Raw genomic sequence first — 13,589 nt, 5'->3', positions numbered from 1 at the left:
AGGACAGGGTACAGGCCGAATTGCTACATGCTCTGAATGATTAAATGGATTTTGCTACATGCTCTGAATGATTAAATGGATTTGGCTACATGCTCTGAATGCTTAAATGGATTTTGATCGATTTTGGTCTACATGACGCATATTAAGTGTCGGGACTGAATAATATAACTTGAAAGTCTATCTCCTCTCCTGGAGGTCAAGGACCATGTTTCAATGCTTCAAATTTGGATGGTTAGCAATATTTTGAGTAAGATTGTAGCCACCAATCATCAAAACATATGCCTTTTTTTCAATTTATCACTTGATGGAAAAAAGGTGTTTTACAAATAATATTTTGAAGTAGACTGGAATACCTAGCATCAATCAAGTCTGTGAAAAATTATGATGCTCTTGGTACATGGATAAAGGTTCCTTTAAGAAGAGCAGAAAGATTACCAGCACTATTGTCCATGATCTATCAATGGTTACCAAATACCAGTACCTACCACGAATGTCTGGTGTAACAAGGGGAGGTAATCTAGTGGGATCCCAAGATGCACACTTTTACTGTATAGGGTTCTATAAAGTATTTAAAACACAACTAAGATTAATGAGATATACATTTATTTTACACTCTTCCTTTCACATAACTTTGTAAAATCACTTCCAAGTACAATAGACATGAACACACTCCTTAATATTGTAGACTTTTGTCAGTATTTTAACTTTTCACAGACTTCTTTTTCCATATATGCTTGTATTTATTAGAGTCAAAGTCATCTTCAAATTCTTCTACCACAGTTATCTTTTTCCGTGGGGTTCTTCTGCGAATTACTGCATTAGCTTCTTCTTCGGATAACTCCTGGAGATCAACAGGCAACTGCAATGAAATTAAAGAAAAATTTGTTTAATATCTTCTGAATATATTAAATTATGTTTTCTAAAATTACGTCAGGTTACATTACATTCCATTAATTGATTAAAACGAATCTTGTATTCTTGACCGAGAGATGAATTTTTAGCTCGCATGACCTAAAGGGCCAGTGAAAACAAAACTGCATCACCACAGGCCTAAACTGGCCTTCAATGATGTCACTTTAGTTATAAGTGAGCTTCAGCTTTTCCTAGGATGGCAACAATGCATGAACTAAGGTGGTTCTGACCCCACAGGGTCCTGTGGATGAGGCTCAATAGCCTGAATAGGGACAATACAGCCAATTCTTTAAAATTCTTTTTATTCTATAGGAATGAAAGGATTTGGTCTGAAGCATCCTTTTATTGAAGGGTAACCAATTTTGTAAACAGTGGATCATCTTCTGTATTTCAACTTCTGTAGAAATGTATGCTTTTGATTTGCGTCACTGAAATATGCAAATGACTGATACAGGCCCTTTGGGCCTCTGGTTTGAGAGTGAAACTAGATATCAAACTGCTTGTTACATTGACCTTTTGAATCCCTATTTAATAACAGAGTCTCTGTGTGCACTCAATATAACTCTTTGTTGTTGTGAACTGGAAATGTTGAAGGGTTGGTAGGGTGGTGTTATGTATAAGCTATAACCGTCCGTAAGTACCGTAATGATTTTTCTGGGTTCCTTGTATCTCACTGTAATTGTCGAGCCATCTGGATAGATTACAGTTGTGGGATACTGACGGACGTAAATTCTTCTGCGGTACCGTGTCAGTGATGTCCTACTGGATATCGTTTGATATTGACGTATCAAGTGTCCTTGACAGACTTTGCACAGCGACTCTCCGAATCTGAAAAAAAAAGTATGATTAAAACTACGGTAATGTTATTCTTTGTTCTTTTGTTACTTTGACCAAGGCTTCATTAAGACAATACCTGTTATAACAGTTAGTAGTGTCTGTCTTATAAGTAATTTTGTTATTGGAGACATTAACAGAAGGCCAAAATATTTCCTTTTACAATACCTACCCAATTTATGTGGCTTACCTAAAGGTTTCAATAAAATTATCATCCAGAGATAAAAAAAAAGATGCAAGAGGACTATAAAATATGTCCTGTCAAAGGAAATAAGAAACTTTGTGCAAAATTGCCTGCCATTCATTATAATAAATAAATCATACTAAAAATGACATGTGTTTTCACGTTGGCGAAAACCGCTAACTTATTAAAAATTACTAAAATCGCATCAACAGTAAATTTTGCAATATATTGATTTATGACAAGGTGAATAATATTTGACTGAAAGATGTTTACTGAAAGCGTTGTTTATTTGGAAACTTGATGTTAACTTCGTTACCATACGTTTTTTAACATCTTGTCGGTAAATCTAATTTCTTGTCGGCTCTTGTCTGTAATTGGTTAGACCATAAAATGGCGTATAATAGCGCGTATAAGCAAGTTTGCGTTTTCCCCAACTTGGCTTTTATGCATTGGCAGTGTAAGTAAAAAAACATGTGGCTTGATTTCAACCCGGTTTCCGCACCTCAGACGGGTCATCACAATATCCCCGTAAGGTAGGTAAAGTTGATAAATAACTAAATAAATAAATAGGCTAAGATAGGGCTACCAGAGGACTTCAAAACACACATCCATTGACATCAGATACACAATGATTATCACAATGTCCTTCAAGACCTCGAAAACAAATACCTGTGCTCAAAACGCCTTTCATCCTTTTTAGCCATAGGCTACTACTTAAAAAACCTTTTAACTGTTACTAGCGCCTCTGTGCACTACATGCCCCACAATCGTCAGTATTAACGGAGTGGTTTATAAGAAGGGGGCAGCGAATTACAATGACACCGAGATCTATGGAAATAACTAAGAATTTCCATTAAATTGAATGTTCTTGCCACACTGATAACAAGGAAGGAATTGATATGATACGAGTAGCAAAAGTCACTAATGAAATAATGGGGTTAGAACAAAAACACACAAACAGAGGCCATAATATGAAAATGTTACATGTGAAAGTCGAAATACCTTGCAAGAGTCGCCATGTTCGTTTACCTAACTTCCGGTTTGTCGCATATATAATTAAAAAATAAACATTTAGTCACTTTTTTTATTGATCCTTTACCTTTCAAGTAGTAACGACGTTCTGTATACATTACTATATTATATTAATATTACATTACTTATTTAAGTTCACATTTTTTCTATAACTGTCAATCTGAGACATGTCACATGACCCCAACATCAGTCGTAGAAAAAAATCATGTGACTTGCTTTCATTTTGTGGTGATGTTATATTTTATGTCTTGCAAACATCTATATTGATACAAGATCCGAAGTTCTCTTGAAATGACTGTGTTTGTGAAGTCAGTGGTGCTGTTTTTGCTATTACTTAACCGTAAGTTTTTTTGTTGATATTCACACACTATAAGTTGACAGCTACATGTAGTACTGCCATATATATACATAATGTACCTATTACATGATATGCATGCTATTTACACGAACTGTCAACACGGCCTATAATAACGTTAAGAATCAGTAGATGTTTTGAATGGTTAAACTAAGCATACGATATGTTATTATTTACGACAAGTATAAATTAATTCCACTATAGCCTTAGCCCAGGGATTATATTGAGTAATATCAGAGACCTCTAGATCTATTAGGTCTCTGTTAGTACATCAAATGTAGTGAGTTAGTTTGTGTATACAGTATTAAAACTAAGGGATATGGCATTTAGACATCTGACTTGTGATGCAGGGGATGTTTGTTAATATTGACTTGGAAATTCGTCTGTTGCGTTGAGACTGTTGCAGGGGCCGCGGTGGTGAGTGGTTAATTAAGGTTTCCCAACATTTTATCACTAGTCCTCCACCTCTAGGTCACGAGTTCGAAACCCATGTGGGGCAGTTGCCTGGCACTGACCGTAGGCCAGTGGTTTGGTTTGGTTTGTTTTTGTTTAACGTCCTATTAACAGCCAGGGTCATTTAAGGACGTGCCAGGTTTTGAAGATGGAGGAAAGCCGGAGTACCCGGAGAAAAACCACCGGCCTACAGTCAGTACCTGGCAACTGCCCCACGTAGGTTTCGAACTCGCAACCCAGAGGTGGAGGGCTAGTGATAAAGTGTCGGGACACCTTAACCACTCGGCCACCGCGGCCAGTGGTTTTCCTCCTGGTACTCCGGCTTTCCTCCACCTCCAAAACCTGATACGGCCTTTAATTACCCAGCTGTCTGTAATAGGACGTTATATCAAATAAACCGGAAACCTGCTGCCTCAATATGGTCCCAACAGTCCATATGATGGACATATTGATTGACAGTAACCTGCCAAATATCTCTGTAATTAAATTTATCCAAAGTTGGGATTTTGTTACCAGAGGCAAAGGCTCAATATATATCACAGTTTATCCTAACTCCAGGTCAACTTCACTTTAATAAAGTAACTGTTATACTCTAAAAGCAGGTACATGTACATACTAATCTTTATAATGATTTGTGTTGTGTTGTATACTTCTTGAATCTTGTTTCATTATTTGATTCCAGTGACAGTTATCAACAGTGTGACACTGACATTCTCAAAGAGCGATTTAACTTTGATCATTCAAGAAACAAAAGATTTGTGGTTAGCTCCAAGGTAAGCAGGAGCCAGAAACATTCCAAATGCTTTTTCTAACATAATAAAAATTTGACATACCTTTTGTTAAAAAACACCAAATAACATATAAACTTTACTTTGCTACCATAATATTCAAATCATGCACTTGTGTAATTCTTACCATCGTGTGTATAACAGGTATGAGGAGACGAGGTGAACCTCAATGGTCAACTGCTAACCTACATTCCTTTTTTTCGGCAGTGGTCCACTGAATGAGACAGCAGTAGTAGTGTTTACATATGAAATAGGAAATGACATTAAATACACAGAGGATCATGAGTTACTTAGCCCTCTACCCAGCATTAACATAACAGCCAACAGTAGCCAGGCAGTGAAGATCAGCTTGACACCAAAGAAAGCTGGCAATATCAACCTCGGAATCAACTCCTCATCCCAGGAGTTGACAGGGTGAGTTGATGTGAAAACTGGGATACTATAGGGAGGTATAAACAGGTGATACTATAGGGAGGTATAAACAGGTGATACTATAGGGAGGTATAAACAGGTGATACTGAAGGGAGGTATAAACAGGTGATACTGAAGGGAGGTATAAACAGGTGATACTGTAGGGAGGTATAAACAGGTGATACTGTAGGTAGGTATAAACAGGTGATACTGTAGGGAGGTTATAAACAGGTGATACTGTAGGGAGGTATAAACAGGTGATACTGTAGGGAGGTATAAACAGGTGATACTGTAGGGAGGTATAAACAGGTGATACTGTAGGGAGGTATAAACAGGTGATACTGTAGGGAGGTATAAACAGGTGATACTGTGGGGAGGTATAAACAGGTGATACTGTAGGGAGGTATAAACAGGTGATACTGTAGGGAGGTATAAACAGGTGATACTGTAGGGAGGTATAAACAGGTGATACTGTAGGGAGGTATAAACAGGTGATACTGTAGGGAGGTATAAACAGGTGATACTGTAGGGAGGTATAAACAGGTGATACTGTAGGGAGGTATAAACAGGTGATACTGTAGGGAGGTATAAACAGGTGATACTGTAGGGAGGTATAAACAGGTGATACTGTAGGGAGGTATAAACAGGTGATACTGTAGGGAGGTATAAACAGGTGATACTGTAGGGAGGTATAAACAGGTGATACTGTAGGGAGGTATAAACAGGTGATACTGTAGGGAGGTATAAACAGGTGATACTGTAGGGAGGTATAAACAGGTGATACTGTAGGGAGGTATAAACAGGTGATACTGTAGGGAGGTATAAACAGGTGATACTGTAGGGGAGGTATAAACAGGTGATACTGTAGGGAGGTATAAACAGGTGATACTGTAGGGAGGTATAAACAGGTGATACTGTAGGGAGGTATAAACAGGTGATACTGTAGGGAGGTATAAACAGGTGATACTGTAGGGAGGTATAAACAGGTGATACTGTAGGGAGGTATAAACAGGTGATACTGTAGGGAGGTATAAACAGGTGATACTGTAGGGAGGTATAAACAGGTGATACTGTAGGGAGGTATAAACAGGTGATACTGTAGGGAGGTATAAACAGGTGATACTGTAGGGAGGTATAAACAGGTGATACTGTAGGGAGGTATAAACAGGTGATACTGTAGGGAGGTATAAACAGGTGATACTGTAGGGAGGTATAAACAGGTGATACTGTAGGGAGGTATAAACAGGTGATACTGTAGGGAGGTATAAACAGGTGATACTGTAGGGAGGTATAAACAGGTGATACTGTAGGGAGGTATAAACAGGTGATACTGTAGGGAGGTATAAACAGGTGATACTGTAGGGAGGTATAAACAGGTGATACTGTGGGGAGGTATAAACAGGTGATACTGTGGGGAGGTATAAACAGGTGATACTGTAGGGAGGTATAAACAGGTGATACTGTAGGGAGGTATAAACAGGTGATACTGTAGGGAGGTATAAACAGGTGATACTGTAGGGAGGTATAAACAGGTGATACTGTAGGGAGGTATAAACAGGTGATACTGTAGGGAGGTATAAAACAGGTGATACTGTAGGGAGGTATAAACAGGTGATACTGTAGGGAGGTATAAACAGGTGATACTGTAGGGAGGTATAAACAGGTGATACTGTAGGGAGGTATAAACAGGTGATACTGTAGGGAGGTATAAACAGGTGATACTGTAGGGAGGTATAAACAGGTGATACTGTAGGGAGGTATAAACAGGTGATACTGTAGGGAGGTATAAACAGGTGATACTGTGGGGAGGTATAAACAGGTGATACTGTAGGGAGGTATAAACAGGTGATACTGTAGGGAGGTATAAACAGGTGATACTGTAGGGAGGTATAAACAGGTGATACTGTAGGGAGGTATAAACAGGTGATACTGTAGGGAGGTATAAACAGGTGATACTGTAGGGAGGTATAAACAGGTGATACTGTAGGGAGGTATAAACAGGTGATACTGTAGGGAGGTATAAACAGGTGATACTGTAGGGAGGTATAAACAGGTGATACTGTAGGGAGGTATAAACAGGTGATACTGTGGGGAGGTATAAACAGGTGATACTGTAGGGAGGTATAAACAGGTGATACTGTAGGGAGGTATAAACAGGTGATACTGTAGGGAGGTATAAACAGGTGATACTGTAGGGGGTATAAACAGGTGATACTGTAGGGAGGTATAAACAGGTGATACTGTGGGGATCAAGGTATAAACAGGTGATACTGTGGGGAGGTATAAACAGGTGATACTGTAGGGAGGTATAAACAGGTGATACTGTGGGGAGGTATAAACAGGTGATACTGTAGGGAGGTATAAACAGGTGATACTGTAGGGGGTATAAACAGGTGATACTGTAGGGAGGTATAAACAGGTGATACTGTAGGGAGGTAAAAAAAGGTGATACTATAGGGAGGTATAAACAGGTGATACTGTAGGGAGGTATAAACAGGTGATACTGTAGGGAGGTATAAACAGGTGATACTGTAGGGAGGTATAAACAGGTGATACTGTAGGGAGGTATAAACAGGTGATACTGTAGGGAGATATAAACAGGTGATACTGTAGGGAGGTATAAACAGGTGATACTGTAGGGAGGTATAAACAGGTGATACTGTAGGGAGGTATAAACAGGTGATACTGTGGGGAGGTATAAACAGGTGATACTGTAGGGAGGTATAAACAGGTGATACTGTGGGGAGGTGTAAACAGAGGTCTAATGACCTATTATTATTATTAACTGTTATTTGTTATACAATGTCTGAGGTATTATTGAATATTGTTGTTTTTGTGTCTGTTAATAATATCACTTGTAGTAACCCCTTAAACCTGAATTACTAGATGCTATCTGTTGTCTGTTTCCACAGCTTAGACAAGTCCTTTGTACGACTGACCATCTTCCATAACTCTGCCATAGTTTACATCAACATAGTGATTGGGTGGGTTTACTTTGCTGCTTGGTCTGTGTCCTTTTATCCACAAGTTTATGAAAACTGGAAACGAAAAAGGTATGTAATTCTGAATAATAATTATAACAGGATTAAGATATCTAAATCTGAGTAATAATTACAACAACATTAAGATCTTAGTAATAATTACAACAACATTAAGATATCTTAGTCTGTGTAATAATTACAACAACATTAAGATATCTTAGTAATAATTACGACAGGATTAAGATATCTAAGTCTGAGTAATAATTACACCAACATTAAGATATCTTAGTAATAATTACAACAACATTAAGATATCTTAGTAATAATTACAACAACATTAAGATATCTAAGTCTGAGTAATAATTACAACAACATTAAGATATCTTAGTAATAATTACAACAACATTAAGATATCTTAGTAATAATTACAACAACATTAAGATATCTTAGTAATAATTACAACAACATTAAGATATCTTAGTCTGTGTAATAATTACAACAACATTAAGATATCTTTGTCTGTGTAATAATTACAACAACATTAAGATATCTTAGTAATAATTACAACAACTTTAAGATATCTAAGTCTGTGTAATAATTAAAACAACATTAAGATATCTTTGTCTGTGTAATAATTACAACAACATTAAGATATCTTAGTAATAATTACAACAACATTAAGATATCTTAGTAATAATTACAACAACATTAAGATATCTTAGTAATAATTACAACAACATTAAGATATCTTAGTCTGAGTAATAATTACAACAACATTAAGATATCTAAGTCTGAGTAATAATTACAACAACATTAAGATATCTTAGTAATAATTACAACAACATTAAGATATCTTAGTAATAATTACAACAACATTAAGATATCTAAGTCTGAGTAATAATTACAACAACATTAAGATATCTTAGTAGTAATTACAACAACATTAAGATATCTTAGTCTGAGTAATATTTGCAACAACATTAAGATATCTTAGTAATAATTACAACAACATTAAGATATCTTAGTAATAATTACAACAACATTAAGATGTCTTAGTAATAATTACAACAACTTTAAGATATCTAAGTCTGTGTAATAATTAAAACAACATTAAGATATCTTAGTAATAATTACAACAACATTAAGATATCTTAGTAATAATTACAACAACATTAAGATATCTTAGTAATAATTACAACAACATTAAGATATCTTAGTCTGTGTAATAATTACAACAACATTAAGATATCTTTGTCTGTGTAATAATTACAACAACATTAAGATATCTTAGTAATAATTACAACAACTTTAAGATATCTAAGTCTGTGTAATAATTAAAACAACATTAAGATATCTTTGTCTGTGTAATAATTACAACAACATTAAGATATCTTAGTAATAATTACAACAACATTAAGATATCTTAGTAATAATTACAACAACATTAAGATATCTAAGTCTGAGTAATAATTACAACACGATTAAGGGTGGTAAGTCTGAGTTATAATTACAACAATATATAAGTAAATGTATGTTGCATGTTTTGAGAGGTCCTATTTGTTTGGCTATCAATGAAACTTCCACAAAGATACTCATCTTAACCAGGATTGTAAACCAAGCTTTGAGCTGGTTAAATTTCCTCAAAATGTGTGGCTTCATTAAAATTACCTAGGCCAAATTTCATCTACACAGGAATCGAAAGTATTGAAATCTTCATTGAATTTAATTACCAAGAGGCACAGGATCATAGTAATTTACTGTTCACTAGTATTATTGGATGAAGGACCATAAAGGATGTTAAATTGAATGACCTTGACCCATTTCTAAGGTCACAGTGGTTAAATATATTGAATAACCAAGGACCCTGTGATCATATTATTTGGTTAATCTTCAAGAAATGTTGAGAGTATTCCACTCTTCAGACAAAGCTCCTATGCTAATGAACTTACCTTACCAGTGTAAGTTCAATCAAATGAGACCATCCTATTGGGCATGTCGTTATGTACTCTGTTTCAGTGTGATTGGACTCAACTTTGATTTCCTGGCCTACAACATAACAGGATTTATAGCCTACAGTTTCTTCAATGTTGGACTTTTCTGGATCAAAAGTATCGAGGTAATGGTGCAGTGAAGACAAATTTGTAATTGACAACTTCAGAATTACTTGAGGTATTCTACCGACAAAGTAATTGTTGACGACCGTAGTTTGAGTAGTAGTCATATACCTAGATTTTATTTATTTCATATTGATGACAGATATTTTAATCACAGATGTTCTGTGTTCTGTGGAATAACAGGTTGTGCACATTTAGAAAGAGTTTCTTTGATCAAGAAGAATGTTTTGTTTCTAACTTCCAGTTATGTTTCTCTTTACAGGATGACTACAAAAGTTTACATCCAAGGGGGATAAATCCTGTACAGCTGAATGATGTGATATTTGCTCTCCACGCTGTGTTTGTCACCATCATCACCATCTGTCAGTGCTGTGTCTATGAGGTAAACAGCACCACTGTAACCAGTATCTATCTTTAACAGGTAGATGGTTATAAATTTATCATTTATTATTAATTCACCTGGATAGTTTTGTGTTAAATCAGTTGAGGGAGGTTTGATGATGCTTCATTGGTAAAAGAAAATTATAATATTTAGTGTGATTGTTATATTATTTTCACAGCGTGGTGGACAGAAATTATAATATTTAGTGTGATTGTTGTATTATTTTCACAGCGTGGTGGACAGAAATTATAATATTTAGTGTGATTGTTATATTATTTTCACAGCGTGGTAGACAGAAATTATAATATTTTGTGTGATTGTTATATAATTTTCACAGCGTGGTGGACAGAAATTATAATATTTAGTGTGATTGTTGTATTATTTTCACAGCGTGGTGGACAGAGGATTTCCAGGATTTCTGCAGTCCTGCTTGTTTTAGCCTGGCTGTTTATCCTAGTAACCTTATTCTTGGCAGTAGGCAAAGTGATGACATGGCTTAACTACCTGTACTGTTTCTCCTACGTTAAGCTTGGCGTGACCTTGATCAAGTACATACCACAGGTAAGTATGATTAGGCTCTATATGTCACCCATTGGGGAACTACTGGTGGGACTACCCACCGATCAGTTACAATATGTTAGCTGACATGTCTTGTTATGACATACATAGCTTCAGTGTATCATATTTAAATAACGACTGTTTAAAATTCCAAAACACTAGAAGTATACCAGGTAGTACTTGGTGTGAGTTGGATACAGTGTACTATGTAATGTTGCCCTACTGTCAAGGTTGTGGATATTTCAGTGGATTTACTGATACTGGTATTATTGAGAGAATATATTTCACAAAATGTCACAATTTGATTCACACATTAATATTGCAGGCGTACATGAATTACAGAAGAAAAAGTACTGTGGGTTGGAGTATAGGAAATGTTTTATTGGACTTTACTGGGGGAAGTCTAAGTCTGCTACAGATGTTCCTACTAGCCTACAACAGTGGTAAGTGTTTTTTAGCTTATCTGTCCAATAAACAACTTCCTCTCTATAACCAAGAGACCTAGGTTCATCATATTGGGCCAGTAGTATGCCGGTTTGAAGTGCTACCAAGTTTGTTCAAATGAATTACATCAACTTGTTTTCAAGTTCACATGTGTCAAATGTGTCAAATCTTTAAACAACTTCTCAGTAACCATGAGGTCAAGGTCGCTGGGATTAATGGCTACCAGGCATGTTCAAATACCTTGACCTACATTCAAGTTCACAACAGAAATGTGTGTTAAAATCTTCTTCTCATTAACCAAGTGGCCCAGTGTCATTATATGGGCCATTAGCATCCTGGTATGAAGCACTGCCATGTTTGATGAAATTGATTACCTTAATGGCTTTACTTTCAAGGTCACAGGGGTCATATGTGTTAAATCTTGAGAAAAAAATCTCAATAACCAAGAGTTCCAGGGTCAAGGTATTTGACCAGTAGCATGGAATTTTAAAATCAGCTTGATGTTCTTTTCTCATCACTTTGACATTTCTGCTTCTTCAGAGATTTATATATATTGCACAACAAAATAATCTAAGAATAATCTCAAGTGGAGAAAATCCTCTGTACAAGTTTAAATATAGGCATGATCAGTCAAATGTCAAGGTCACCTTACCAAATTATGATTGTACTGAAAATGCCTTGTTATCATTCTGATTTGAGTTTACTCTAATTAACTTTGATGGACCTGTGTTTACAGATGACTGGGGCTCATTATTTGGTGACCCGACAAAGTTTGGATTAGGAGCCTTCTCCATCTTGTTTGACTTGTTGTTTATGACCCAGCATTACTGTCTGTACAGAGGAAATGTGCCATACCAACAAATCGATCAGACCAGTGAAATTAAAGTGAATTCTGGGAAAACAGACCATACAACCAATGACACAGACAAAGCGTTGTAAAAGGTGATATACCTGTTTTAAATGAGTGTAATTTCCTCCTTATATTTTGTGTAATTGGGAAGAATTTCCTTCATCTTTTATGCATGTTATCAATTCCTCCTTGTTTGTATGATTGGTTGGAATTCCCTGCATGATGTGTTTTAGTTTGGCAAAGTGCCAGACTGAGATTTTGTTGATACATTGATTGCTCATCATCTATTTTGGTAGTGTTCCTCTGCCAAGAATATTTGATAATAAAGAAAAATGGAAAAACCAGCTAAACTGGCAGTCAAGAGAAGGGGTCAAAATGGATTCAATTGGTAGGATTTTATGTCCCTGCCATTTTATTTTGGAAGTGTTATGTCCTCTGGTCCTGTTTTGATATCAACTTGTTTTGAGAAATAAATTTGTATTCATTCAGGATAAAAGCCAAAGGTCACATTTGACCCCTTCTGCACAGGACACATTTTTCCAAATCAATGACAGAACCCCACAACAGATTTGACACCATAGTATCATACTGTCAAGTTCTTTGCATAGCAGCATAGGCATTCATGTCTTCCAGACATTTTCTAGTCTTTAAATGTTGTCTCCACCCAAACTGCTCTACAGATATAAACCTGACCGAGATACACATGTGTCCATGGTGATAAGAAATGCAGATAAAGACTTATCCATTCTGGGGATGAGGAGAGTCAAGTGGTCACACATGCTTTAAATGCTATCTCTTAGTAATACAATCTCCAACAAATTTTAATGATCGAATCCTTTGGGAAGTTGTACAAACTTACACACTGTGATATTTGTTGTTTTATGGTTACAGATGATTGGAGCTCATTATTTGGCGATCCTACCAAGTTTGGACTTGAAACATTTTCCACATTCTTTGATGTTTATGATCCAGCGTTATTGTCTATATCGACAACAAGGTACCATACGAACATGTTCCAACAAAATGGACAACATGGAAGAAAGGTTGAAGGAGATTGTTCTGTAATTAAGTGTTCTCAGGAGAAATTGTGTTGTAAATATATTCAGATGATTGTTTAGATGTCCGTTTGTTTCTGTTGAGATTTTACATATTCACCTGTACATGTAATGATAGGTAGTGCCTGGGTTAACCTTACCTGTAGTCTTCCTGAATTTGATTTCAATTATTATATTTAAGAAACCCTGTCACTACCTAGACAGAATTGAAGATTGTTTCATGTGTTATTATTAAT

The 13,589-nt window shown here is 36.0% G+C and overlaps 2 protein-coding genes across 3 annotated transcripts; one reads left to right on the top strand and one right to left on the bottom strand.

The window, feature by feature from the left end:
- Nucleotides 1-585: 585 nt before the first annotated feature.
- LOC117325120 (39S ribosomal protein L55, mitochondrial-like) lies at nt 586-2,993 on the bottom strand. Of its 2 annotated transcripts, none has more exons than XM_033881081.1 (3): nt 2,933-2,993; nt 1,554-1,740; nt 586-859 (listed from the first exon to the last, which is right to left on the bottom strand). In XM_033881081.1, exons 1-3 carry the CDS (start codon nt 2,947-2,949, stop codon nt 701-703), a joined length of 363 nt encoding a protein of 120 aa, XP_033736972.1. In that variant the 5' UTR covers nt 2,950-2,993; the 3' UTR covers nt 586-700. The 2 variants fall into 2 exon arrangements, with proteins under 2 accessions (XP_033736972.1, XP_033736971.1); XM_033881080.1 differs by lacking the exon at nt 2,933-2,993 and adding an exon at nt 2,600-2,649.
- Nucleotides 2,994-3,167: 174 nt separating this feature from the next.
- On the top strand, nt 3,168-13,589 carry LOC117325119 (cystinosin-like). The gene is made up of 10 exons (XM_033881079.1): nt 3,168-3,302; nt 4,453-4,543; nt 4,766-4,972; nt 7,882-8,022; nt 9,967-10,066; nt 10,327-10,446; nt 10,837-11,007; nt 11,330-11,447; nt 12,185-12,390; nt 13,190-13,589. The coding sequence occupies exons 1-9, from the start codon at nt 3,254-3,256 to the stop codon at nt 12,385-12,387; spliced, it is 1,200 nt and encodes a 399-aa protein (XP_033736970.1). The 5' UTR covers nt 3,168-3,253; the 3' UTR covers nt 12,388-12,390; nt 13,190-13,589.

This window comes from Pecten maximus, chromosome 4 (genome assembly GCF_902652985.1).
Source record: "Pecten maximus chromosome 4, xPecMax1.1, whole genome shotgun sequence".
NCBI classification, from domain to species: domain Eukaryota; kingdom Metazoa; phylum Mollusca; class Bivalvia; order Pectinida; family Pectinidae; genus Pecten; species Pecten maximus.
This window is presented reverse-complemented; position numbering and strand designations above follow the sequence as displayed.